Source organism: Ranitomeya variabilis, chromosome 2 (genome assembly GCF_051348905.1).
Source record: "Ranitomeya variabilis isolate aRanVar5 chromosome 2, aRanVar5.hap1, whole genome shotgun sequence".
In the NCBI taxonomy this organism is placed as follows: Eukaryota; Metazoa; Chordata; class Amphibia; order Anura; family Dendrobatidae; genus Ranitomeya; species Ranitomeya variabilis.
The window spans coordinates 736,622,227-736,645,145 of record NC_135233.1 but is presented as its reverse complement, the minus strand read 5'-3'; the positions used below and the strand labels follow the sequence as shown (position 1 = coordinate 736,645,145).

The window sequence follows — 22,919 nt, the reverse complement described above, 5'->3', positions numbered from 1 at the left end:
TTTAAAGCTCAAAAATTTGGACCTGTACCCGAAGAACAGATCGGGGGTAGGAATTCTAGGCTCTAAAACAGGAGTCTGCACGATATAATCAGAAATACCCTGTACTCTAGCAGCAAGTTGATCCACCCGAGAAGCAAGTCCCTGAACATCCATGTCAACGCCTAACTCCTGAGCCACCCAGAAGTGAAGAGGGGAAAAAAAACACAACAGAGTACAGAAAAAAAATGGCTCAGCACTTTCTTTCCCTTCTTTTGAGATGCGGTTAACTCATTGTTGGCCAGTTGTACTGTTATGAACTGGTGGCCTAGGAGCAGCATGGACGAGCTCTGGAGTAGGTGGCCGCTATACTGACCGCAGACCCTGAACTTAACACATCAATTAGAAGTAGCCGTGGGATGTTCCTGTCACTCCCTAGACACCTCGTCACGGCCGGAGGACTAATTACACCTAAAGAAAGAAACAGGAATACTATCTTGCCTCAGAGAAAATTCCCAAAGGAAAGGCAGCCCCCCGCAAATATTGACTGTGAGAGGAGAGGGAAATTACAAACGCAGACTGAAAACAGAATTTAGCAAAGGAGGCCACGCTACCTAGAAAGAAAAGACAGGAAAGAGTACTGTGCGGTCAGTATAAAAAATACTACAAAATCCACCACAGAGAATACAAAAATCTCCACACCTAACTAAAGGCATGGAGGGTAACTCTGTGACTTTAGAGCTTCCAACTTGGCTGAGTAAATCTTAACACAGACAAAGCTGGACAAGAAAAAACATAGCAATTCACAGAACTATTAAGTCCACCGCATGTGGACTGCAAAAACAGAGCCAGGACTTATCTTTGATGATTTGGACAATCCAGAAGGAGAAACCAAGCAGAGATGTGGATCCCTAGAAAACAATGGACAACTGGCACTCACTAAAGGAAGGAGCCAGACTAAATAGCCCCGTCCAAAGTGGAAGCAGCTGATGACTGTTGTGAAGGACAAACAGCAGCACTACCACTTATAACCACCGGAGGGAGCCTAAGAGCAGAACCCACAACATAATTCACAACAGCACCCGTACGACGGGGTAGGCCTGGAGTTATCTTATAGGGACTCTAGAGACGCCCCTCTCCCACAATTGCCTCCGTTGTCTTCGTTAGGTGTAAAGGTGAGACAGCCAACCTAAAGTTAACTGCCCGGCCGTAGTTCAAAGTAATGCATAGAGTCTCTTACTTCCTCGGCATTCTGGCCGCCGGCTACGCGCCTCAGAAGGATGTTGCTGATCTTGAGGCACGACTCCTTCTGGTTCTATCTCCTTTGTGCTGTGATCCCGTTTCTCACTTCTCCACAATATGCTTTGCTTCGTGTCCTTTCTTAGGAGTCTGCCGCTATAAGGCACAGGCACGGCTCCGTAACGATCTGTCCTTTTCTAGGCCTCTGTCAGGATCCCACCCCTGACAGGTCCTCTCTCGAGCTCTCCCCAGCTACTTTCTCCCTGACTGCCTATCCAACCCCCAGTTTTACCCATGTGTGAGGAGTGGCCTAGTAGATAGGACCTTTTGCTCCCCCTGGCGGCCGGAGTGTGAAGTGTAATGTGTGTCTGTGATACCTGCAAGGTGAACTCTTTTAGTGCAATCAGACGTACCATCACTCCCCTTAGTGGCGGAGCGACAGTACTGCAACGACCAGGACTCTGGGGCGCTGCATTCCCCCCCGGTTAAATCCAGTACTTCCGGACTGGGAGAAGGACAACAATACATGTTAGCAACAGACATACAAAATTTTGAAATGCTATGAACAAGTAAATGCTATGAACAAGTAAATATAACAGGGCTTCCCTTTATGGGAGGTGAGGACACTTGAACGTTGCGAAAGTTTGGTCATGCACAGTTCATGACTCCCAGTTCAGTGGGTGCAACCTTGAAACAGCAGGGACCCCGGGTAAACAAAGGGGTCCCTGTGAAAGTTTTGGAGCAATTCACTGTCCATTACTCCATTGTCCATTTTTAAACCTGTAACAAAGATATTTACACAAACATTTTCAACCAAATAGCAACTATCGTTAATATCTCCAAGTTTTGTAGCGAAGTGGAGTTTGATTCTTGGTGCTACGTGTAGACCTCCGCAGTGCAGGGGTTGCTATTGGCCTAACAGGGCCCGCTATGCTTGCTGTCGCTGGTGTAGTGCACTGTCTTCTAGCTACACTTCTAGTGAGTCTGGGTAGCACTGGCACGCCGGAGCTCTCAGGGCTGCTGCTACTACTGGTCGGTATGGCAGATTCGCCGATAGCAGAGGGAAGACTTGCCGGTTCAACGATTGGCATGGCATCCTCTGGTGGGGTCTGCTGTGATTGCGGGTCTGGATGATCTGGCACCACATTTAGTTCTGGCGGTTTCAGTTGACGAAACGTTAAGACAGGTACCACGATGGCCTGATTTATTTGAGTCCAAGACTGGGGAAAATTGCCAAGAACAGTGTGTATCATCTTCTCCTCTTCTACAGGTGGAGAGCTTCCTGGATCTGTTTCCTTCTCTCTCAACTTATCAGGGCATATTTTAAGGTGATCTCTGGATATTGCTGTTGAGGTTTCCCCTCCATCTTTGCTGATGAGACAGACCTTCGTGTTTTCGAAATCGGATGGCAGGATGGTATACGGTTCCCCTTCCCATTGGTCGTCAAGCATGTGTAGTCTCCTCTTCTGTTTGAGTACTTGCTCACCGGGTGACAAGGGAATCGCATGAGCATGCTGGTTGTAGTCCCTTTCTTGTTTTTGTCTGGCTTGGGCGAGACTTCTGTCCACGCATTCCTGTACTTTGCGGTATCTTTGCTGCCTTTCTGTATCCCAATCTGCATCTGGCGAGGTATCTTCGGGGGTTAGGACCCCCATGTCCAGATCAACGGGCAACTTGCTAGATCTTCCTCGCATCAGGTACGCTGGAGTGCAGTTGGTGGAATTCACTGGGATGTGGTTGTACATGTCTACCAAGTCGGGCAACTTTGTTGGCCACAAGTTCCATTCCTCTACAGGTAAGGTCTTCAGTAAGTCGATTACCACTTGGTTCATCTTCTCACACATCCCGTTGGTCTGTGGATGGTACGGTGTGGTTCTGATCTTCTAACACCTGTACAGATTGCAGAACTCCTGGAACACCTCCGCTTCAAATGCTGGCCCCTGATCGGTCAGTACCTTTTCCGGGTACCCATGGGGTCTACAGAAGTACTGCTGGAAGGTTTTGGTGGCCGTCCTGGCTGTTAGATCTTTGACGGGCACGACTACCAGGAATTTAGAGTAGTGGTCCACGATGGTGAGGGCGTAGATATAGCCTGACCGACTAGGTGTTAGCTTCACATGATCTAGCGCGACCAGTTTGAGCAGCCGTTTGGTGATGATGGGCTGCAAGGGAGCCCGTTGGCTGTCACGGTCCTTCCTTCGTAGGCTACAAGGGCCACACTCCCGACACCACTTCTTGATGGCTTTCTTAATGCCAATCCAGTAGAACCTCCCACAGAGTAGCCTCTCCAGCTTCCTCCATCCGAAGTGTCCTGCCCCATCGTGGTACGCTCCCCAGAACCATTGGCACATCTTGTCTTGGGACCACTATCTGCCATACCAATTCATGAGTGCGTGGGTCGATGCTTCTCCGGCACACCTTACCGTCATGAATAAACTGTTTGCCTCTCCCCCTCCACAGCTGTTGTGTCTCTTGTGGGTCATCCGGGCCAGGATGCAAACCTGCCTGCGTCAGAAGCTCTTTCACCCGACGGACCGCGGGGTCACCATCCCGGGTCTCTGCCCACCCGTGAAGGGGCAGGGGGTTCAGCGTGGCGCCCTGCTTATTCCTGCCCTGTTCTCCACCTGATGGGAACACTGGGTGGCCTTGGGGCGATGGAAAGCGGGCAGCTCTACCTCTTCAAGTGCCTCAGGGTCTTCTCCCTTTTCTGGGAAGTTGGGAATCCGGGACAATGCATCGGCATTCGCGTTCTTGTGCCCTCCCCGGTACTTGATGGTGAAGTCATAATTGGACAACCGGGCCATCCACCGCTGCTCCAAGGCACCGAGTTTTGCTGTGTCCAGATGCGTTAGTGGATTGTTATCCGTGAAGACGGTAAATTTTGCTGAGGCCAGGTAATGCTTGAACCTCTCCGTCACTGCCCAAACTATGGTGAGGAATTCCAGCTTAAAGGAACTGTAGTTGTCTGGGTTCCTTTCAGTGGGACGAAGTTTCCTGCTGGCGTAAGCGATTACCCTCACTTTGCCTTTCTGGACCTGGGACAACACGGCTCCCAGTCCTACGTTGCTGGCATCCATATACAGCACAAACGGTTGGTCATATTCAGGGTAGGCCAGTACCTCTTCTCCTGTCAGCGCCAGCTTCAAACAAGTGAATGATCCTTCCAGTCCCTCGTTCCAATCAAATGGGGTATTTTTACCCTTGGTTTTCTTGGATTGGGCCACCAACAGGTCTTGCAATGGCACGGCCTTCATGGTGAAGTCCTTGATAAACCTCCTGTAATAGCCTACCAACCCGAGGAACTGCCAGACTTCATGGAGGTTGCCGGGCTTTGGCCAGTCCTTGATCACCGTGACTTTGTCGGGGTCTGGGGCCACCCCGTCAGCACTCACTACATGGCCCAAGTACTGCACCTTGGGTTTTAGCATATGGCATTTGGACGGTTTTATCTTTAGACCAAAGTTGGACAGGGCTTCGAACACCTCGGCCAGGTGCTTCAGATGGTCCTCATAAGTCTTGGAGAAGATGATGACGTCGTCCAGGTATAGCAACACGGTTTCGAAGTTCTTGTGCCCTAGACAGAACTCCATCATCCTCTGGAACGTTCCCGGGGCATTGCACAATCCGAAGGGTATGTAGTTGAATTCGCAGAGACCCATCGGCGTCGTGAAGGCCGTTTTCTCCTTGTCCGCCTCTGCCATGGGAACCTGCCAGTACCCACTGGTGAGATCCAAGGTAGAGAAGTAGTTAGCAGATTTTAAAGCAGTCAGGGACTCCTCTATCCTGGGCAGTGGGTATGCATCCTTATGTGTAATGCGATTTAACTGCCTATAATCAACACATCCTCATTGTGCCATCTTTCTTCTTAACGAGGATTAATGGAGCTGCCCAGGGGCTACAACTGTCTCTCACTACCCCAGCCTCCTTCATCTCTCGCAACATGTCTTTGGCACACTGATAATGAGCTGGGGGTACAGGACGGTATCTCTCTTTTATGGGTCAATGGTCTCCTGTGGGGATATGATGTTGAATCCCTTTTACCTGCCCAAAATCTAGGGGGTGTTTGCTAAATACCCGCTCGTACTCATGAACCACCCTGTAGGCCCCCTGTTTCTGGTGAGATGGGGTAGAGTCAGTGCCCACGTGCAATTCCCGACACCAATCTTTCAGTTGCCCTGCAGAACCGTTGTTCTCCGCCGGATTGGACGGGACCAAGGGTCCGGGTGCCTGTATCACACTATTATTAACAGTAAACAGTTTGGCAAGTGTGGCATATTTGGTTAGATGGGCTTCCTCCTCCCCGCAGTTAAGAACACGTACTTGGCACCCTCCCCTTGCGGACGTCAACCACCCCTCTGGCTGTCAGGAGGGTAGGCCTATTATCTGAATATACGGGTTCTACCAGGGCCTGGTAGTCTTTACCCCTGAGGCCTATGGCTGCCCGACACCTTATTAACATTTCACTCCTGGGGGGTATTGCAATGGGGTTTGAATCACTCACTGTGACACAACCAATTTCACCACCAGTCAGCTCCACCTGCTGTCTCTGCATCAGAGCCCTGATTTCTTTTTGCAGGGCGCGTTGTTCACTGTAACCAGCTGTTTCTGCTACCTGCTGTAACAAGACAATAACTTCTGCAAGACAGTTTTCTATGACATTAGTACCAATGGTCATCATGGGATTACATTCGCGGCGGTCAATATCAACAATTACAATCCCTTGGGCCTCCAATTCTACCCGCCCCACTTTGATGGTGACCTCTTTATACCCCACTTGTGGCAATGGCTGACCATTACTGGCTATTATGGTGAGATCATCATCGGGGCCACAGGTAATGTCGGTGTCCTCCCAATAACGTTTATAAAGGATGTAAGGCATAGTCGTCACCTGGGAACCGGTGTCCAGCAAAGCGTTCATGGGGATACCATCGATCACGATGGGGAGAACTGGTCGCCCCGATGTATTTGGTTCTCCAGTTTTGCGGGCCTGATCGTCCTACTCCTGGGGGTTGGCCCTCTGCCCCAGGGGTTGCTCGTTTAAATGACAGTACCTTGCAAGATGGCCCACCTGGTGGCAGCGGCGGCAGATAGGTCATCCGTCCTGATGAAAGCGATCGTCGTCCCTGCCTCTGGTCGGCGGAGTCCTCCTCTGTCGCTGCCAGGGGACATCTTCCGGTCTGGAAGCCAGCTGGATCTTCTCCTTGGGGGCCTCCTGTAGAGACTGTATGGTCCGGGCTAGGGCAGCAACGCTCTTGGTCAGCTCCTGCATCTGGAGGCGTAGTCCTGCAGGGGAGTCGTCTTCCAGGATCTGGGCATCGGCCTCGGTGGAAATTGGCGTGTCTGGCGCCACCTCCTGGTGGTATGTGAGGGCTTGACGCCTGGGAAGTACGGCACGGCTGTGCTGTCGCTCCGGTTGCGCCTGGATGGCTTTATCTTTGAATTGCGCAAAAGTCAGGTCTGGATTCTGCATGGCCAGGAAGTGTAATTGAGCCCTTTGGTGACTGCACAGGAGCCCCTCGATGAACCACTCTTTCAGGAGTTTATCTTCATCTTGCATGCTGTTTGGGTCACTCTGCTTTGATGGCCCGCAGTGCCTCCTGGAGATTAAGGGCATAGTCCCGTAAGCTATCCTGCGGCCTCTGCTTGCACCCATAGAACGTCAATTTAATTTCTGTAGCGGTGCGGGTGTCAAAGGTGGCTTTAAGCTTTGCAAAGATGTTGTGAAATTGGATTCTGGGCTCCCCCGGTGGCCACTTGTGGAATTGTACTTGTGTGCATCATCCCCTCTGTTCACCTGCTCCTATCAGGATGTGGGAGTCGCTATATAACCTTGCTCCTCTGTCAGTTTCATGCCGGTCAACAATGTAATCAGAAGCCTTTCTGTGCATGTTCCTGCTACTAGACAACTCCCAGCTAAGTTGGACTTTTGTCCTTGTGTGTTTTTGCATTTTGTTCCTGTTCACAGCTGCTGTTTCGTTACTGTGTCTGGAAAGCTCTTGTGAGCGGAAATTGCCACTCTGGTGTTATGAGTTAATGCTAGAGTCTTAAAGTAATTTCTGGATGGTGTTTTGATAGGGTTTTCTGCTGACCATGAAAGTGCCCTTTCTGTCTTCTTGCTATCTAGTAAGCGGACCTCGATTTTTGCTAAACCTATTTTCATACTACGTTTGTCATTTCATCTAAAATCACCGCCAATATATGTGGGGGCCTCTGTCTGCCTTTTGGGAAAATTTCTCTAGAGGTGAGCCAGGACTGTCTTTTCCTCTGCTAGGATTAGGTAGTTCTCCGGCTGGCGCTGGGCATCTAGGGATAAAAAAACGTAGGCATGCTACCCGGCCACTTCTAGTTGTGCGGCAGGTTTAGTTCATGGTCAGTACAGTTTCCATCTTCCAAGAGCTAGCTCTCATATATGCTGGGCTATGTTCTCTCGCCATTGAGAATCATGACAGTTTGACCGGCCAAAAAAAAGGGTTAAATTACTGCCTGAGAAAGGAGAGAAAAAAGAAGTCTGCTACATTTTTTTTTTTTTTTTTCCTCTAGTTCTGAGTGTGCTCTTAATTGAATCACTTGCTAGTCTGCCTATACTGCAGCCTTCCTCTCTTTCTCTCCTTCTTATCCTTGAATGGCTCTGTGTTCACCTGTTTCAAATGGATCTTCAGAGTGTAGCTACAGGTTTGAATAATCTCGCCACAAAGGTACAAAATTTGCAAGATTTTGTTGTTCATGCACCTATGTCTGAGCCTAGAATTCCTTTGCCTGAATTCTTCTCGGGGAATAGATCTCACTTTCAAAATTTTAAAAATAATTGCAAATTGTTTTTGTCCCTGAAGTCTCGCTCTGCCGGAGACCCTGCACAGCAGGTCAGGATTGTAATTTCCTTGCTCCGGGGCGACCCTCAAGACTGGGCTTTTGCATTGGCACCAGGGGATCCTGCGTTGCTCAATGTGGATGCGTTTTTTCTGGCCTTGGGGTTGCTTTATGAGGAACCTCATTTAGAGCTTCAGGCGGAAAAGGCCTTGATGTCCTTGTCTCAGGGGCAAGATGAAGCTGAAATATACTGCCAAAAATTCCGCAAATGGTCTGTGCTTACTCAGTGGAATGAGTGCGCCCTGGCGGCGATTTTCAGAGAAGGTCTCTCTGATGCCATTAAGGATGTTATGGTGGGGTTCCCTGTGCCTGCGAGTCTGAATGAGTCCATGACGATGGCTATTCAGATCGATAGGCGTCTGCGGGAGCGCAAACCTGTGCACCATTTGGCGGTGTCTACTGAGAAAACGCCAGAAAATATGCAATGTGATAGAATTCTGTCCAGAAGCGAGCGGCAGAATTTTAGACGAAAAAATGGGTTGTGCTTCTATTGTGGTGATTCAACTCATGTTATATCAGCATGCTTTAAGCGTACTAAGAAGCCTGACAAGTCTGTTTCAATTAGCACTTTACAGTCTAAGTTTATTCTATCTGTGACCCTGATTTGTTCTTTGTCATCTATTACCGCGGACGCCTATGTCGACTCTGGCGCTGCTTTGAGTCTTATGGATTGGTCCTTTGCCAAACGCTGTGGGTATGGTTTGGAGCCATTGGAGGCTCCGATACCTCTGAAAGGGATTGACTCCACCCCATTGGCTAGTAATAAACCACAATACTGGACACAAGTGACTATGCGTGTTAATCCGGATCACCAGGAGGTTATTCGCTTTCTGGTGCTGTATAATCTACATGATGTTTTGGTGCTGGGATTGCCATGGCTGCAATCTCATAACCCAGTCCTCGACTGGAGAGCTATGTCTGTGTTAAGCTGGGGATGTAAAGGAACTCATGGGGACGTACCTTTGGTTTCCATTTCATCATCTATTCCCTCTGAGATTCCTGAATTCTTGTCTGACTTTCGTGACGTTTTTGAAGAACCCAAGGTTGGTTCACTACCTCCGCACCGGGAGTGCGATTGTGCCATAGACTTGATCCCGGGTAGTAAATACCCTAAGGGTCGTTTATTTAATCTGTCTGTGCCTGAACACGCGGCTATGCGAGAATATATAAAGGAGTCCTTGGAAAAGGGACATATTCGTCCTTCGTCATCTCCCTTAGGAGCCGGTTTTTTCTTTGTGTCTAAGAAAGACGGCTCTTTGAGGCCGTGTATTGATTATCGACTTTTGAATAAAATCACGGTTAAATATCAATATCCGTTACCACTGCTTACTGATTTGTTTGCTCGTATAAAGGGGGCCAAGTGGTTCTCTAAGATTTATCTCCGTGGGGCATATAATTTGGTGCGAATCAAGCAGGGGGATGAGTGGAAAACCGCATTTAATACGCCCGAGGGCCATTTTGAGTATTTGGTGATGCCTTTTGGTCTTTCAAATGCCCCTTCAGTCTTCCAGTCCTTTATGCATGACATTTTCCGCGATTATTTGGACAAATTTATGATTGTGTATCTGGATGATATTCTGATTTTTTCGGATGACTGGGACTCTCATGTCCAGCAGGTCAGGAGGGTTTTTCAGGTTTTGCGGTCTAATTCCTTGTGTGTGAAGGGTTCTAAGTGTGTTTTTGGGGTTCAAAAGATTTCCTTCTTGGGATACATTTTTTCCCCCTCTTCCATCGAGATGGATCCTGTCAAGGTTCAGGCTATTGGTGATTGGACGCAACCCTCTTCTCTTAAGAGTCTTCAGAAATTTTTGGGCTTTGCTAACTTTTATCGTCGATTTATTGCTGGTTTTTCTGATGTTGTAAAACCATTGACTGATTTGACTAAGAAGGGTGCTGATGTTGCTGATTGGTCCCCTGATGCTGTGGAGGCCTTTCGGGAGCTCAAGCGCCGCTTTTCTTCCGCCCCAGTGTTGCATCAGCCTGATGTTGCTCTTCCTTTTCAGGTTGAGGTCGACGCTTCTGAAATCGGAGCTGGGGCGGTGTTGTCGCAGAGAAGTTCCGACTGCTCCGTGATGAGACCTTGTGCTTTTTTTTCCCGTAAATTTTCGCCCGCCGAGCGGAATTATGATATTGGGAATCGGGAGCTTTTGGCCATGAAGTGGGCTTTTGAGGAGTGGCGTCACTGGCTTGAGGGGGCCAGACATCAGGTGGTGGTATTGACTGACCACAAAAATTTAATTTACCTTGAGTCTGCCAGGCGCCTGAATCCTAGACAGGCGCGCTGGTCGTTGTTTTTCTCTCGGTTTAATTTTGTGGTGTCTTACCTACCGGGTTCTAAGAATGTTAAGGCGGATGCCCTTTCTAGGAGTTTTGAGCCTGACTCCCCTGGTAATTCTGAGCCCACAGGTATCCTTAAAGATGGAGTGATATTGTCTGCCGTTTCTCCAGACCTGCGGCGGGCCTTGCAGGAGTTTCAGGCGGATAGACCTGATCGTTGCCCACCTGGTAGACTGTTTGTTCCTGATGATTGGACCAGTAGAGTCATCTCTGAGGTTCATTCTTCTGCGTTGGCAGGTCATCCTGGCATTTTTGGTACCAGGGATTTGGTGGCAAGGTCCTTCTGGTGGCCTTCCCTGTCACGAGATGTGCGAGGCTTTGTGCAGTCTTGTGACGTTTGTGCTCGGGCCAAGCCTTGTTGTTCTCGGGCTAGTGGATTGTTGTTACCCTTGCCTATCCCGAAGAGGCCTTGGACGCACATCTCGATGGATTTTATTTCGGATCTGCCTGTTTCTCATAAGATGTCTGTCATCTGGGTGGTGTGTGACCGTTTCTCTAAGATGGTCCATCTGGTTCCCTTGCCTAAGTTGCCTTCTTCTTCTGAGTTGGTTCCTCTGTTTTTTCAAAATGTTGTTCGTTTGCATGGTATTCCGGAGAATATCGTTTCTGACAGAGGGACCCAATTCGTGTCTAGATTTTGGCGGGCATTCTGTGCTAGGATGGGCATAGATTTGTCTTTTTCGTCTGCTTTCCATCCTCAGACTAATGGCCAGACCGAGCGGACTAATCAGACCTTGGAGACATATTTGAGGTGTTTTGTGTCTGCGGATCAGGATGATTGGGTTGCTTTTTTGCCTTTGGCGGAGTTCGCCCTCAATAATCGGGCCAGCTCTGCCACCTTGGTGTCCCCGTTTTTCTGTAATTCGGGGTTTCATCCTCGATTTTCCTCCGGTCAAGTGGAATCTTCGGATTGTCCTGGAGTGGATGCTGTGGTGGAGAGGTTGCATCAGATTTGGGGGCAGGTGGTGGACAATTTGAAGTTGTCCCAGGAGAAGACTCAGCTTTTTGCCAACCGCCGTCGTCGTGTTGGTCCTCGGCTTTGTGTTGGGGACTTGGTGTGGTTGTCTTCTCGTTTTGTCCCTATGAGGGTTTCTTCTCCTAAGTTTAAGCCTCGGTTCATCGGCCCGTACAAGATATTGGAGATTCTTAACCCTGTGTCCTTCCGTTTGGACCTCCCTGCATCCTTTTCGATTCATAATGTTTTTCATCGGTCATTGTTGCGCAGGTATGAGGTACCGGCTGTGCCTTCCGTTGAGCCTCCTGCTCCGGTGTTGGTTGAGGGTGAGTTGGAGTACGTTGTGGAAAAGATCTTGGACTCTCGTGTTTCCAGACGGAAACTCCAGTATCTGGTCAAATGGAAGGGATACGGTCAGGAGGATAATTCTTGGGTCACTGCCTCTGATGTTCATGCCTCCGATCTTGTCCGTGCCTTTCATAGGGCTCATCCTGATCGCCCTGGTGGTTCTGGTGAGGGTTCGGTGCCCCCTCCTTGAGGGGGGGGTACTGTTGTGAAATTGGATTCTGGGCTCCCCCGGTGGCCACTTGTGGAATTGTACTTGTGTGCATCATCCCCTCTGTTCACCTGCTCCTATCAGGATGTGGGAGTCGCTATATAACCTTGCTCCTCTGTCAGTTTCATGCCGGTCAACAATGTAATCAGAAGCCTTTCTGTGCATGTTCCTGCTACTAGACAACTCCCAGCTAAGTTGGACTTTTGTCCTTGTGTGTTTTTGCATTTTGTTCCTGTTCACAGCTGCTGTTTCGTTACTGTGTCTGGAAAGCTCTTGTGAGCGGAAATTGCCACTCTGGTGTTATGAGTTAATGCTAGAGTCTTAAAGTAATTTCTGGATGGTGTTTTGATAGGGTTTTCTGCTGACCATGAAAGTGCCCTTTCTGTCTTCTTGCTATCTAGTAAGCGGACCTCGATTTTTGCTAAACCTATTTTCATACTACGTTTGTCATTTCATCTAAAATCACCGCCAATATATGTGGGGGCCTCTGTCTGCCTTTTGGGAAAATTTCTCTAGAGGTGAGCCAGGACTGTCTTTTCCTCTGCTAGGATTAGGTAGTTCTCCGGCTGGCGCTGGGCATCTAGGGATAAAAAAACGTAGGCATGCTACCCGGCCACTTCTAGTTGTGCGGCAGGTTTAGTTCATGGTCAGTATAGTTTCCATCTTCCAAGAGCTAGTTCTCATATATGCTGGGCTATGTTCTCTCGCCATTGAGAATCATGACACAAAGACCTGCTGCGCAGTTCTCTTATCCGCGGCGGGCCAGGACTTCACTTCTCTCAGAGCCGCTCCAAAGAGTTGGCCTGTTATCATATGAACTTTCTGTGGCTCTGTCAAGGGATAGAACTCGAGCAGGCTGCAGATCCCTTCTTTAAAGTCAGTTAGTGTATGTGATTCTCCAGAGTATCGTGGGAGCCAGGCTGCTCCAGGTAGGTACGGCATGGAGAAGGGCATTATGGCTGCTGTAGCCGCGGCAGTATCCGGCTGGCTGATGGGGCGGCAAGCTCTGCGGCAACCGGCGGTGGTACAAGGCCCGCGGCTGCGTCTACTGCGGGGCCTGGAGGCGCCCCTGGGTCTGCGGCTGCGACCGCCGCCTCCGCTCCTCCCGAATCAGACATGGCCATTCCTCCCCCCTGCTAACCTGATGGAAGTCGGGGTTCCTCTTCCGGAATCGGCACCTCACTGCGTCTTCTTGTTCCGCGCTCTTTTGGGCCGGCTCCGCCCACAAAGCTATGGCTCCTCCCCTCGTGTGCGGCGATGGTGGATTTTGGCGGCAAATAGCAATACACAGTCTTTGCAATAAATCACTATTCAAGCAAAATTCAGTCACAGTTCCAAGGCACACATGACCTGATTCTTCAGGCTTAAGTAGATCCTGTTCGTGACGCCAAGTTGGAGCGGCCCCCAGACGCAGGATGACGGGTCTCTCGAATCCGGGTCTTTCGGTTCTGAGGATGTCACGGTGGCCCGACCCGGTCCGTGGTCCTGCCCAATAAAAGGTGTAGGTGACGGTGTAGGTCGCAGTAAATAATGAAGACACGGTTGCAGTCTCTTTACCTCTTTACTGAAGGCTTCGGCATCCGCAGTCCAGAGCACTGCTAACAGGGCTGGCTGAGACCGGCCGGTCCAAAGGCACATCCAGAGTTCCCTTTACAGGTGGAAATCAGTGTCCTTCCTACCAGCGCCTGTGTGTTGTAGTACCTCCCTGCTGAGCACCACGGGATAGTCCTCACAACTGTCGTGTGTGTTTCTGTTCTTTCTCTCCGTCCCCCAGATGATATGGATAGGATGCACCCGTATGACGGGGTAGGCCTGGAGTTGTCTTATAGGAACCCTAGAGACGCCCCTCTCCCACAATTGCCTCCGTTGTCTTCGTTAGGTGTAAAGGTGAGACAGCCAACCTAAAGTTAACTGCCCGGCCGTAGTTCAAAGTAATGCATAGAGTCTCTTACTTCCTCGGCGTTCCGGCCGCCGGCTACGCGCCTCAGAAGGATGTTGCTGATCTTGAGGCACGACTCCTTCTGGTTCTATCTGCTTTGTGCTGTGATCCCGTTTCTCACTTCTCCACAATATGCTTCGCTTCGTGTCCTTTCTTAGGAGTCTGCCGCTATAAGGCACAGGCACGGCTCCGTAACGATCTGTCCTTTTCTAGGCCTCTGTCAGGATCCCACCCCTGACAGGTCCTCTCTCGAGCTCTCCCCAGCTACTTTCTCCCTGACTTCCTATCCAACCCCCAGTTTTACCCATGTGTGAGGAGTGGCCTAGTAGATAGGACCTTTTGCTCCCCCTGGCGGCCGGAGTGTGAAGTGTAATGTGTGTCTGTGATACCTGCAAGGTGAACTCTTTTAGTGCAATCAGACGTACCTTCACTCCCCTTAGTGGCGGAGCGACAGTACTGCAATGACCAGGACTCTGTGGCGCTGCACATATCTCTGTGATTTTATTGCATAAAAATTCAAAGTTGGAAAATTGCGAAATTTTCAAAAATTTTGCCAAATTTCCGTTTTTTTCACAAATAAACGCAGGTAATATCAAAGAAATTTTATCACTATCATGAAGTACAATATGTCACGAGAAAACAATGTCAGAATCACCGGGATCCGTTGAAGCGTTCCAGAGTTATAACCTCATAAAGGGACAGTGGTCAGAATTGTAAAAATTGGCCCGGTCATTACCGTGCAAACCACCCTTGGGGGTAAAGGGGTTAAGCATCTTTACAGTGAAGCTAGTGATTCAGACAGCAAGAAATAAAGCCTATGATGACAACAGTAATATTCTTGTCTTTAATCACAATTATTTATTTGACAGTATTGAAAACAAAAAGCATCATATATGAAAGAAAATGAAAAAGGTACTTTTAATTATAATTAAAAACATTAAGGCCAGGTATATCCCATTGTAATTAATATGCAAACATCAGAGGTACAATACACTTAACAGTCAATTACAATATTCAAAACATGCCTCTAAATAGTGACATCATACCCTTTAATAAATTACAAATCAAATATGTGAAAAACCAAAAGCACATTTGACACTTTTTATATTGTACGTTTGGTAGTATTTGTCTTAAAACACTGTAGACATGTACGAATTGGCACCACCCATAGAAAACATGCTGTTCTGCAATCCTCAGTTGTGAGCATTTTACATTGTGCATATATACTGTACATATGGTTCCATTACACATCTGGTATTATGCTGGTAGGTTTGCGAAACTTAATACGTACTGTACCTACATCCATATGTAGAAACTACACATAAAGTCTATGGAAGTAAGAAGAGCGTAGAGTGCTAATATGACTTTCTGGCAGAATTACTGTAACCATGCTTAGCTATGATATTGCTTCTATGGCTGGAGTACAGGAGTTGACAGGTTATTTTGAACATTTATGGTATATTTATACCCTCCTATGAGACCCAATTAATATTGGTTTCTCCATAGCTAATGCTCAACAGCTACAGCTTTTATTTAACTGTGCTTTACTCACCCTCCCCGTGTTCATCCACTCAATATGTGACACCTCATTACTCACCCTCCCCAGGTCCAGTGTTTAGTCTCTGCCATTGCTCCTGCTCGTGTCTGTTATTGTCTGCACCTCTTACTTCAAGTTGACAGCACTACAGTCAAAAAGTGAGCTCGGAGTGGTTTGTGCTATCAATGCAGGCAGAGTGAATGAACTCACTTATTGGCTGCAGAGTTATAAATGTGACTTCAGTGATGTGGACAGTAACAGACTGCGGAGACTCAGCGCTGGACCTGGGGAGGATGAGTGGTGCTCTTTTTTGTTTTTGTTTTTTTAACTAACTTCTGCCAGGAGGCAGTGGTTTTCCAAAACTGGAAAACCACTTTAAATGTTCAAAATACCTTTCTAAAACTCTTAACTATGGCATACGTAGTCCAGCTAAGCAAAATTTGTTGAAGTGGAGGCAACCTTTTACTTTTAAAATGTCTGTATTCTAGGAACTGACTTGAATAGTAAGCTTCATTCACACATTCAAGTCTGCATCACATCCGCAGGAAAAAAAACAAACATTGTTTTCAATTGTGTGAAGGTCTATTTTTTATCCATTTATCCAGATTTATCATCAGTTTCATGGATTCTTCTTGAACGCCCCAAAAAGCATTTAGAGGTTTTCCAAGCTTCTCCTTGCAATCAGTCTGTAAGAAACAGACAGCACTAGGATCCATGTAATATCATTTTTCCACTGATCCATATTGTGGAATAGTCAATTCTGTCAACAAAACGGAGAAAAGCAGGACACGTCTTTTTTTATGTGGACCCAGGTCATCAAAAGAAACATGATGGACATATAAATAGCCGCATACATAATATGTCAATGTACTGTCTTTGGAAAGAACTGATAAACCTGAAAATAAGGCTATATTCACCTAGTAGAGCATAAGCAGTACCACAACAACTATGACAGCATGTTGGTCAAGAATTAAAGAAGATGGGTCTGTCTTCTATATATCTGCAGATGCCTCCAGAGATGCTGCACGGTTTAGTCGTGTATAACTACTGGAGAAGGTGTAAGTAAAACTATAAACTGAAACAACAAAATGGGAACTAGCACTTTTATCTGGTCCATACATGGTCTTCTAATCTGTAAAAGAGGGATGTTTTTCTTGAAATGTGTTATTTTACACCCTTTAAATAGGATCTGTCATCAGGCTTTTGCCACCTAACCCGAGTGCAGAATGAAGTAGAGACAGAGACCCAGATTCCAGCAATGTGTCCCTTACTTGGCTTCTTGCCATAGTTTCGATGACATTTTTGTCAGCAGAATGTCACTACAGGACTAGTAAAGCTCTTGCCATGTAGTCCTCCATATTCATGAGCTCTGTATAACCTTGCCCCCACAACTAATTGGCAGCTTTCTGCCTATGCACAGTGTTTAGAGCAATCTGCCAGTCAGTAATATCATGCTGCTCTCAGATGGACTAGCAAAAACCTGGTGACAAATTCCGATAGTTATCTTTTTTTTTATTTTGGTTTAGGCTTTCACTCATACATTGTCCAATACTCACAGATCCATGTGACACTTTCGAGTGCTTTCAGATTTTTTCTCAGAAAACACACAGACCTATAGAGTAGAATGGATGAATTCACACATCGGTTAAAATAGCGGTTCAGAGAGTGAGATCCATGGGACTCAGAGCACGTCCTAGTCTAATCTGATTTGCGGATCATACTTGACCATTCAAATCTTGGAGATCCATGAGACATGAATGCAAAGCAGATGCTTTGCGATCAACTTAAAATAAAAAACAAGAGACCTTCCAAGAGTTTTTTCATTGTCCTGGAAGCAAATCCACCTCTTCATTGAATAAAAGAGAGAAGAATGACAGCTAAGAAAAAAATCGCTCCGTTTCTCTCAGATGGTAACACCCACATGGATGTGTGAATCCAGTTTAGGCAGAATGCAGATATCCATTAAACACGGACCGAGTATGGGCCCTCATGTCTACACACAGATGAGGCATGTATGCGACTGTTCAGATCAGGAGACCCACGGCCAGTCCAGACATCACAGTCCATACTCAAACTGGGTTTCACAGTCGTCTAATTCTAATTAGTCTAAGGCCTTATTCTCATCATTTGAAACCATCAGTTGGTGTCTGGGTATAAGAGTGTCGTAGATCAGAGGTGTCAAACTGCATTCCTCGAGGGCCGTCAACAGGTCATGTTTTCAGGATTTCCTTGTATTGCACAGGTGATAATTTAATCACCTGCACAGAATGATTCCAGCACCTTGTGGAATGCTAAGGAAATCCTGAAAACATGACCTGTTGGCGGCCCTCGAGGAATGCAGTTTGACACCTCTGTCGTAGATGATTACTGTCTATACATAACAATGACATGACTATGTTGCCAAGATAAAATCAAGCAATGACTATTTTATTGGTGCAATATTGTACACAGTATTGAATATTGATATGAAAAGTGATTTAGCCTTACATTATATTAAAAACTGTGCTACTGTCCTTAAAAAGCTACATTCTGTACATGCAGAGGAAAGTCTTATATGGAATTGTTTAGAAAGGGGTTAACTGGTCATGTCGTTCAGCACTGGCCTAAGTTATGGCTTTAACTTGCCAACACTTTCTCTTACTCAGTTTTTGATCTTTCTCATTTTCAAACATTAAATAATGGACATTCCATATTCTACTATTTTGAGCTAGAACCAAGTAGAGCATAGCGACTTACGTGATGGAAATATGCTTGACAAAAATGACTATGCAAGCGTTCAGGAAACTACCAAAAAGAAGAAAAAAAAGATAATTCAGGACAAATAACGCCAATGTGTCCAAAAGCATTTTCCACTTGGAAAACTCGGCAAGTTTGCCCGAATTTAAAGTGTACCAGTCATCTGGTTTCCCACTATATAGTTTGGCCCCACCACCCTTAAGGCCTCTTTTACAGTATTCTAGTATGTTGTATGTAAGTTTCCCAGCCCCCTCTGCATAGAATAAAAAATAACTTTTATTATACCCACATATGGTGGATGCAGCCCGAAGGACATCTCTAGTCTTGATCCGGCACATTCTTTCTTGTCGTAATCACTATCCTCAAGCTTGATTCACATGGATGAGGCGTCCTACATCATCCACACAGTATTCTCCAATCACACTTCCGTGCAGGAGTACTTTACTCTACCCTGCTGTTGGGTGACCGGGGGACACTGTGTGAGCGATGTAGGACGCGTCATCCACATGAAGCAAGCAGGAGGATGGCGATTGTGACAAGAGAGGAGGCGCCGGATCAACACCAGCGACGCTCATCGGACCGGATAGCACCATATGGGGGTATATTAAAAAATTTATTTTTTGTGTTTTACAGAGGGGATTAGTGTCCATACTTTATATTGGGAAAACCTGGTGACAGGTTCCATTTAAAAGACGCTGTGTGCACATACCAATGTCCAATTGGTGGACAATACACCGTATCTATGTAAAAGATTAAAATGCACAATACATCTTGAATACTAAAACAAATGTAGAGTGTAGCAACCAATCAGAACACTGTATTCATATTACGAGTCATGGCAAAACGTGACAGATGAATTATAATTTGTTGCTTTTTCCGTAAACATTTGACATACACAAGTCCTACTGTGGATGGTTTCACTCCAAATTATTACGAAAAATTTCATTTTCTGGTTTTATAGTTACCTTGGGAGTCTAATAACAAAAAGATCACAGCTATAAATTATAGGTTGTTTCAAATACTTTCATATAAGAATTACGGAAAATAGTTGCTACAATATTCAGAATGGAACAAGTACATGAAATGTTCTGTATGTTTTCATTATATTAAAATATAATTGTAAAAAAAGAAAAAACGTTTTCTCTGCAAGGCTCATTTTCTGTTAAAATTATGTGTATGTGAATTACGGATGTGCAATTTGGCGGTTTCGTGCCTAACTTACACTTAGAATGGCTTGTTATGAACAGTTTCTTAAGAAGTGAAATTCTTTCTACAAGTTGTTCACAGTGGGTCCACTGAAGTAAAATGCACCTTGGTACAGCACCAAGATGAAAATATTTAAGTTTTTGTGCAAATGTATGGCCATTTGCCAGAAAAGCACTCACAGAACAGATATTGAACATTTGTGTAATTATTTGTATGTAATTATACATTACAGATTGCGCTGTGTATATTACACAGTATAGCACCTATAAGTAATGCAGCACTGATATATGTATAGTAAGTTATTATACTACTCATATATATATATATATATATATATATATATATATATATATATAGTATGCTATTACACTACTGATATGGATATTGCATTTTGGTCTTTGTACAGTTTTATACATAATATGGTCGGATACATTTTTTTGTCTGACTTCACTGGTAAAAATCAATATAAATAGTATAACATTGCAATAATTGTCAACTAAATGTTTTTTTATGGACAATTATTTGAAAAAAACATAAAATTTATTCAAGTAAACTAAACATACTTCCTGAATTTTCCCCAGCTGATATAGGTATATTTTATCTCACAAACGGCACAATAATTATTCACATTAAAAGCTACTTTATAATAGAGACTGCCCACACTGTTGTCCACCCTGTCTTTTTTTATTTAATAACTGAGATTCCAGGATCGTTAAATTAAGTAGAGACTGGTGTCTAATGATGTCCATCCTGACTTTCGGATCTAACATTGAAGATATTTAGTAAGAAGAGGCTACTCACACTGCTATTCACTCTGTTTGATTTAATATCGGAGATATCAGGAGCACTAATGTAAAAAGAGGCTGCTCACACTGCTGTCCACCTTGTCTTTCTGATCTAATATTAGAGATCCCAGTTAAGAAGAGACTGCTTACAATGCTGTCCATTCTGTCTTTCTGATCTAATACTGAAGATATCAGAGGTGCTGAGGTAAGAAGAGGCTGCTCACGCTGCTGTCAATTCTGTCTTCCTGATCTAACACTTGTAATACCGGGAATGCTGAGGTAAAAAGAGGCAGCTCACACTGCTGTCCACTCAGGTCTTCAGATCTACAGTAATATCGGAGATACCTGTAGTGCTGAGCTAAGGTAAGGCTGCTCACACTTTTGTCCACCCTGTCATCCAGCTGCTCACCTTGTCTATCTGGTCTAACACTTCAGATACCAGGAATGCTGAGGTAAGAAAGAAGAGACTGTTCACACTGCTGTCTACTCTGTTCTTCAGATCTAATATCGGAGATATCAGGATTGCTGACCTAAGACGAGGCTGCTCACACTTCTGTCTACCCTGTCACAGTGCTGTTCACCTTGTCTATCTCATCTAACACTTGAAATACCAGGAGTGCTAAGCTAAGATGATGCTGCTCACATTTCTATCCACCCTGTCTTTCTGATCTAATATCAGAGATAGCACATAAAAACAGATTGCTCACACCATTGTCCACTCTGTCTTTCGATCTAATACTGGAGACACCAGGAGTACTGAGGTAAGTAGAGGCCACTCACACTGCTGTCCACCCTGTCTATCTGATCTAATATTAGAGATACTAGGGGTACTAAAGTAACAAGAGACAGCTCCCAATGGTGTCCACCCTGTCTTTCTAATCTAATACTGGAAATTCTCGGTAAGAAGAGACTGCTCACACTGCTGTCCACCTTGTGTTTCTGAATTCTGAGTGGTTGGAGCTATCTTGACAGTACATAGCATTGGTTATCTACAGATCACAGCAGCGGAGCTTCATAACACTTATGCCCACTCTCCCCAGTCCTACTAACATACTTTCAGCATAACCATTCTAATTTTCCAGTGCCACTTTAATCCCATAGTGTTTACCTCACTAGACAAAATGAAGGTGTCAGGAATGTATTTATATTGACATTTCCTTTAGATGTAATTTTTTTCTATTTTCAGAGAATGCAGATGAGATGCGGAATATCAACTTGTTATAGCAGTCATCTGAGGTCTGAAAATGTTTTCTCATTTTTCAAACACATATGAGGACTGCAGTGTTATAATAATTTGACAATTTGGCAATTAACTGTTGATTTTAAGTTTTGTTACTAGAATTTTTTTTTTTTAAAGCTAAGTGAGTTACAGCATGATATGCAAAACTTTAGAAGTAGGAGGGCTATGCCTGTACTTGCATGTGGTAGCCAAATTAATAACTAGTAAGCTTAGGTATTTCTGGACAGGTAGGTAAAAGTGTTGGAGATATACATGCCTGACCACTGCAGCTGAATATCCAGTTTTTGCCTATGCTTAGCAGACCAATTTATTTAATGTTGGCACACAAAAAAAATTATTTTTTAACTTCATAGTGCATTAACTTTACAGCATTGGCTCCATTGACAAGCCGTGGGCAAATAGATAAAGAGCTTGGTATAACTGCATAGAGCAAGCTTCTGTCTATATCTGACTTTTCACAGTAGACAATCTTTTAAAGGTTGATAACTGTTAATACAAAAATGACTGTGTTCATGGAGCAACTACAAGCGTTGTGTGTCAGCTTTATAAAAATGTATTGTGTCAGGGCTAGAGGCTTTGGTGAATTTTCCACTTGTATGGCAAATATCGGTTTCATGGTGTCAATATATATTCCAGCACCTAGCACCTACTGTACAAAAAGCTTGGTGTTTTGTTTTCAATTCCATGCTAGTTATGCCAATGTGATACAACAGACACCTACATTTATGTCACCCACATTCAGAGCAATGAGCTGCCCAGCATTTCAGTAAGAAAGATAGGCCAATGTGAAAATGGCACAATCGTTCTATAGCACAAGCCTATCAAAAATAATAATGTGTCAGAATGGCCTTTTCATAAGGCAACATGTTACATCTTTACCATCGTACAGAATTAATGCTATTTAATGATCAGAATTTTGCTTGTTTCAGCTTATCGATATGGTAACAAAGTTTAAGAGCAGGTCCCAGTTTAAGTCCCAAATACTTCATAACCATGTCACTCCTCAGAAGAAGCAAGGCGTTGCCATCAATCTCCTATGAGATAAAAAATTGGGCAGTTTTAGTGAAAAATGTAGAGTACTGTAAAACCATAAGCATATTAGGAAAATCCATATACAATGGTTTGCTGTTATCTATCAATTACTGAAAATACATTGTCAACATACTAAGAGTCCATCGACACACTGGAGTCAAGTGCAGGCGGGGGGCAATACAGAGATATATATGTCCCTCTACCGTGAAGCCATTCTCTGCTGCTTCTTTTTAAGAGGTCCTTTCGATTGTTCAATTTCAAGATGATATTTAATTATTAATTTCTAAACCTGGTGTAAAAGTTTGTTACACAAGTCTCATCCTGATAAGAGTTGCAGTAGCTTTGTGGTGGTAGTGCTCATTTATTCTGCCTCTCTTAATGAGGGATCTTTTTCATCTTTCTCCTTATTAAATGGAAAAATCAATAATTTATGAAGAAAAGTCAATAATCACAGTTAAGTACCAAATAAATACTGCTCTAGTTGTAAAAGATTAATCTGCTCTGAAATCTTAAT

General features: G+C 45.2%; 1 protein-coding gene across 8 annotated transcripts in view; it reads right to left on the bottom strand.

The window, feature by feature from the left end:
* Nucleotides 1–14,704: 14,704 nt before the first annotated feature.
* Nucleotides 14,705–22,919, bottom strand: part of SCML4 (Scm polycomb group protein like 4) — a 179,996-nt gene continuing 171,781 nt past the window's right edge. For 5 of the 8 annotated variants that reach the window (XM_077289611.1, XM_077289609.1, XM_077289610.1 and 2 more), the window contains one exon: nucleotides 14,705–22,407. In XM_077289611.1, the coding sequence (XP_077145726.1) occupies nucleotides 22,282–22,407 (126 nt within the window). In that variant the 3' untranslated portion in view covers nucleotides 14,705–22,281. The remainder of the gene's footprint in view (nucleotides 22,408–22,919) is intronic. The other 3 variants (XR_013221787.1, XR_013221786.1, XR_013221785.1) reach the window with 2 other exon arrangements.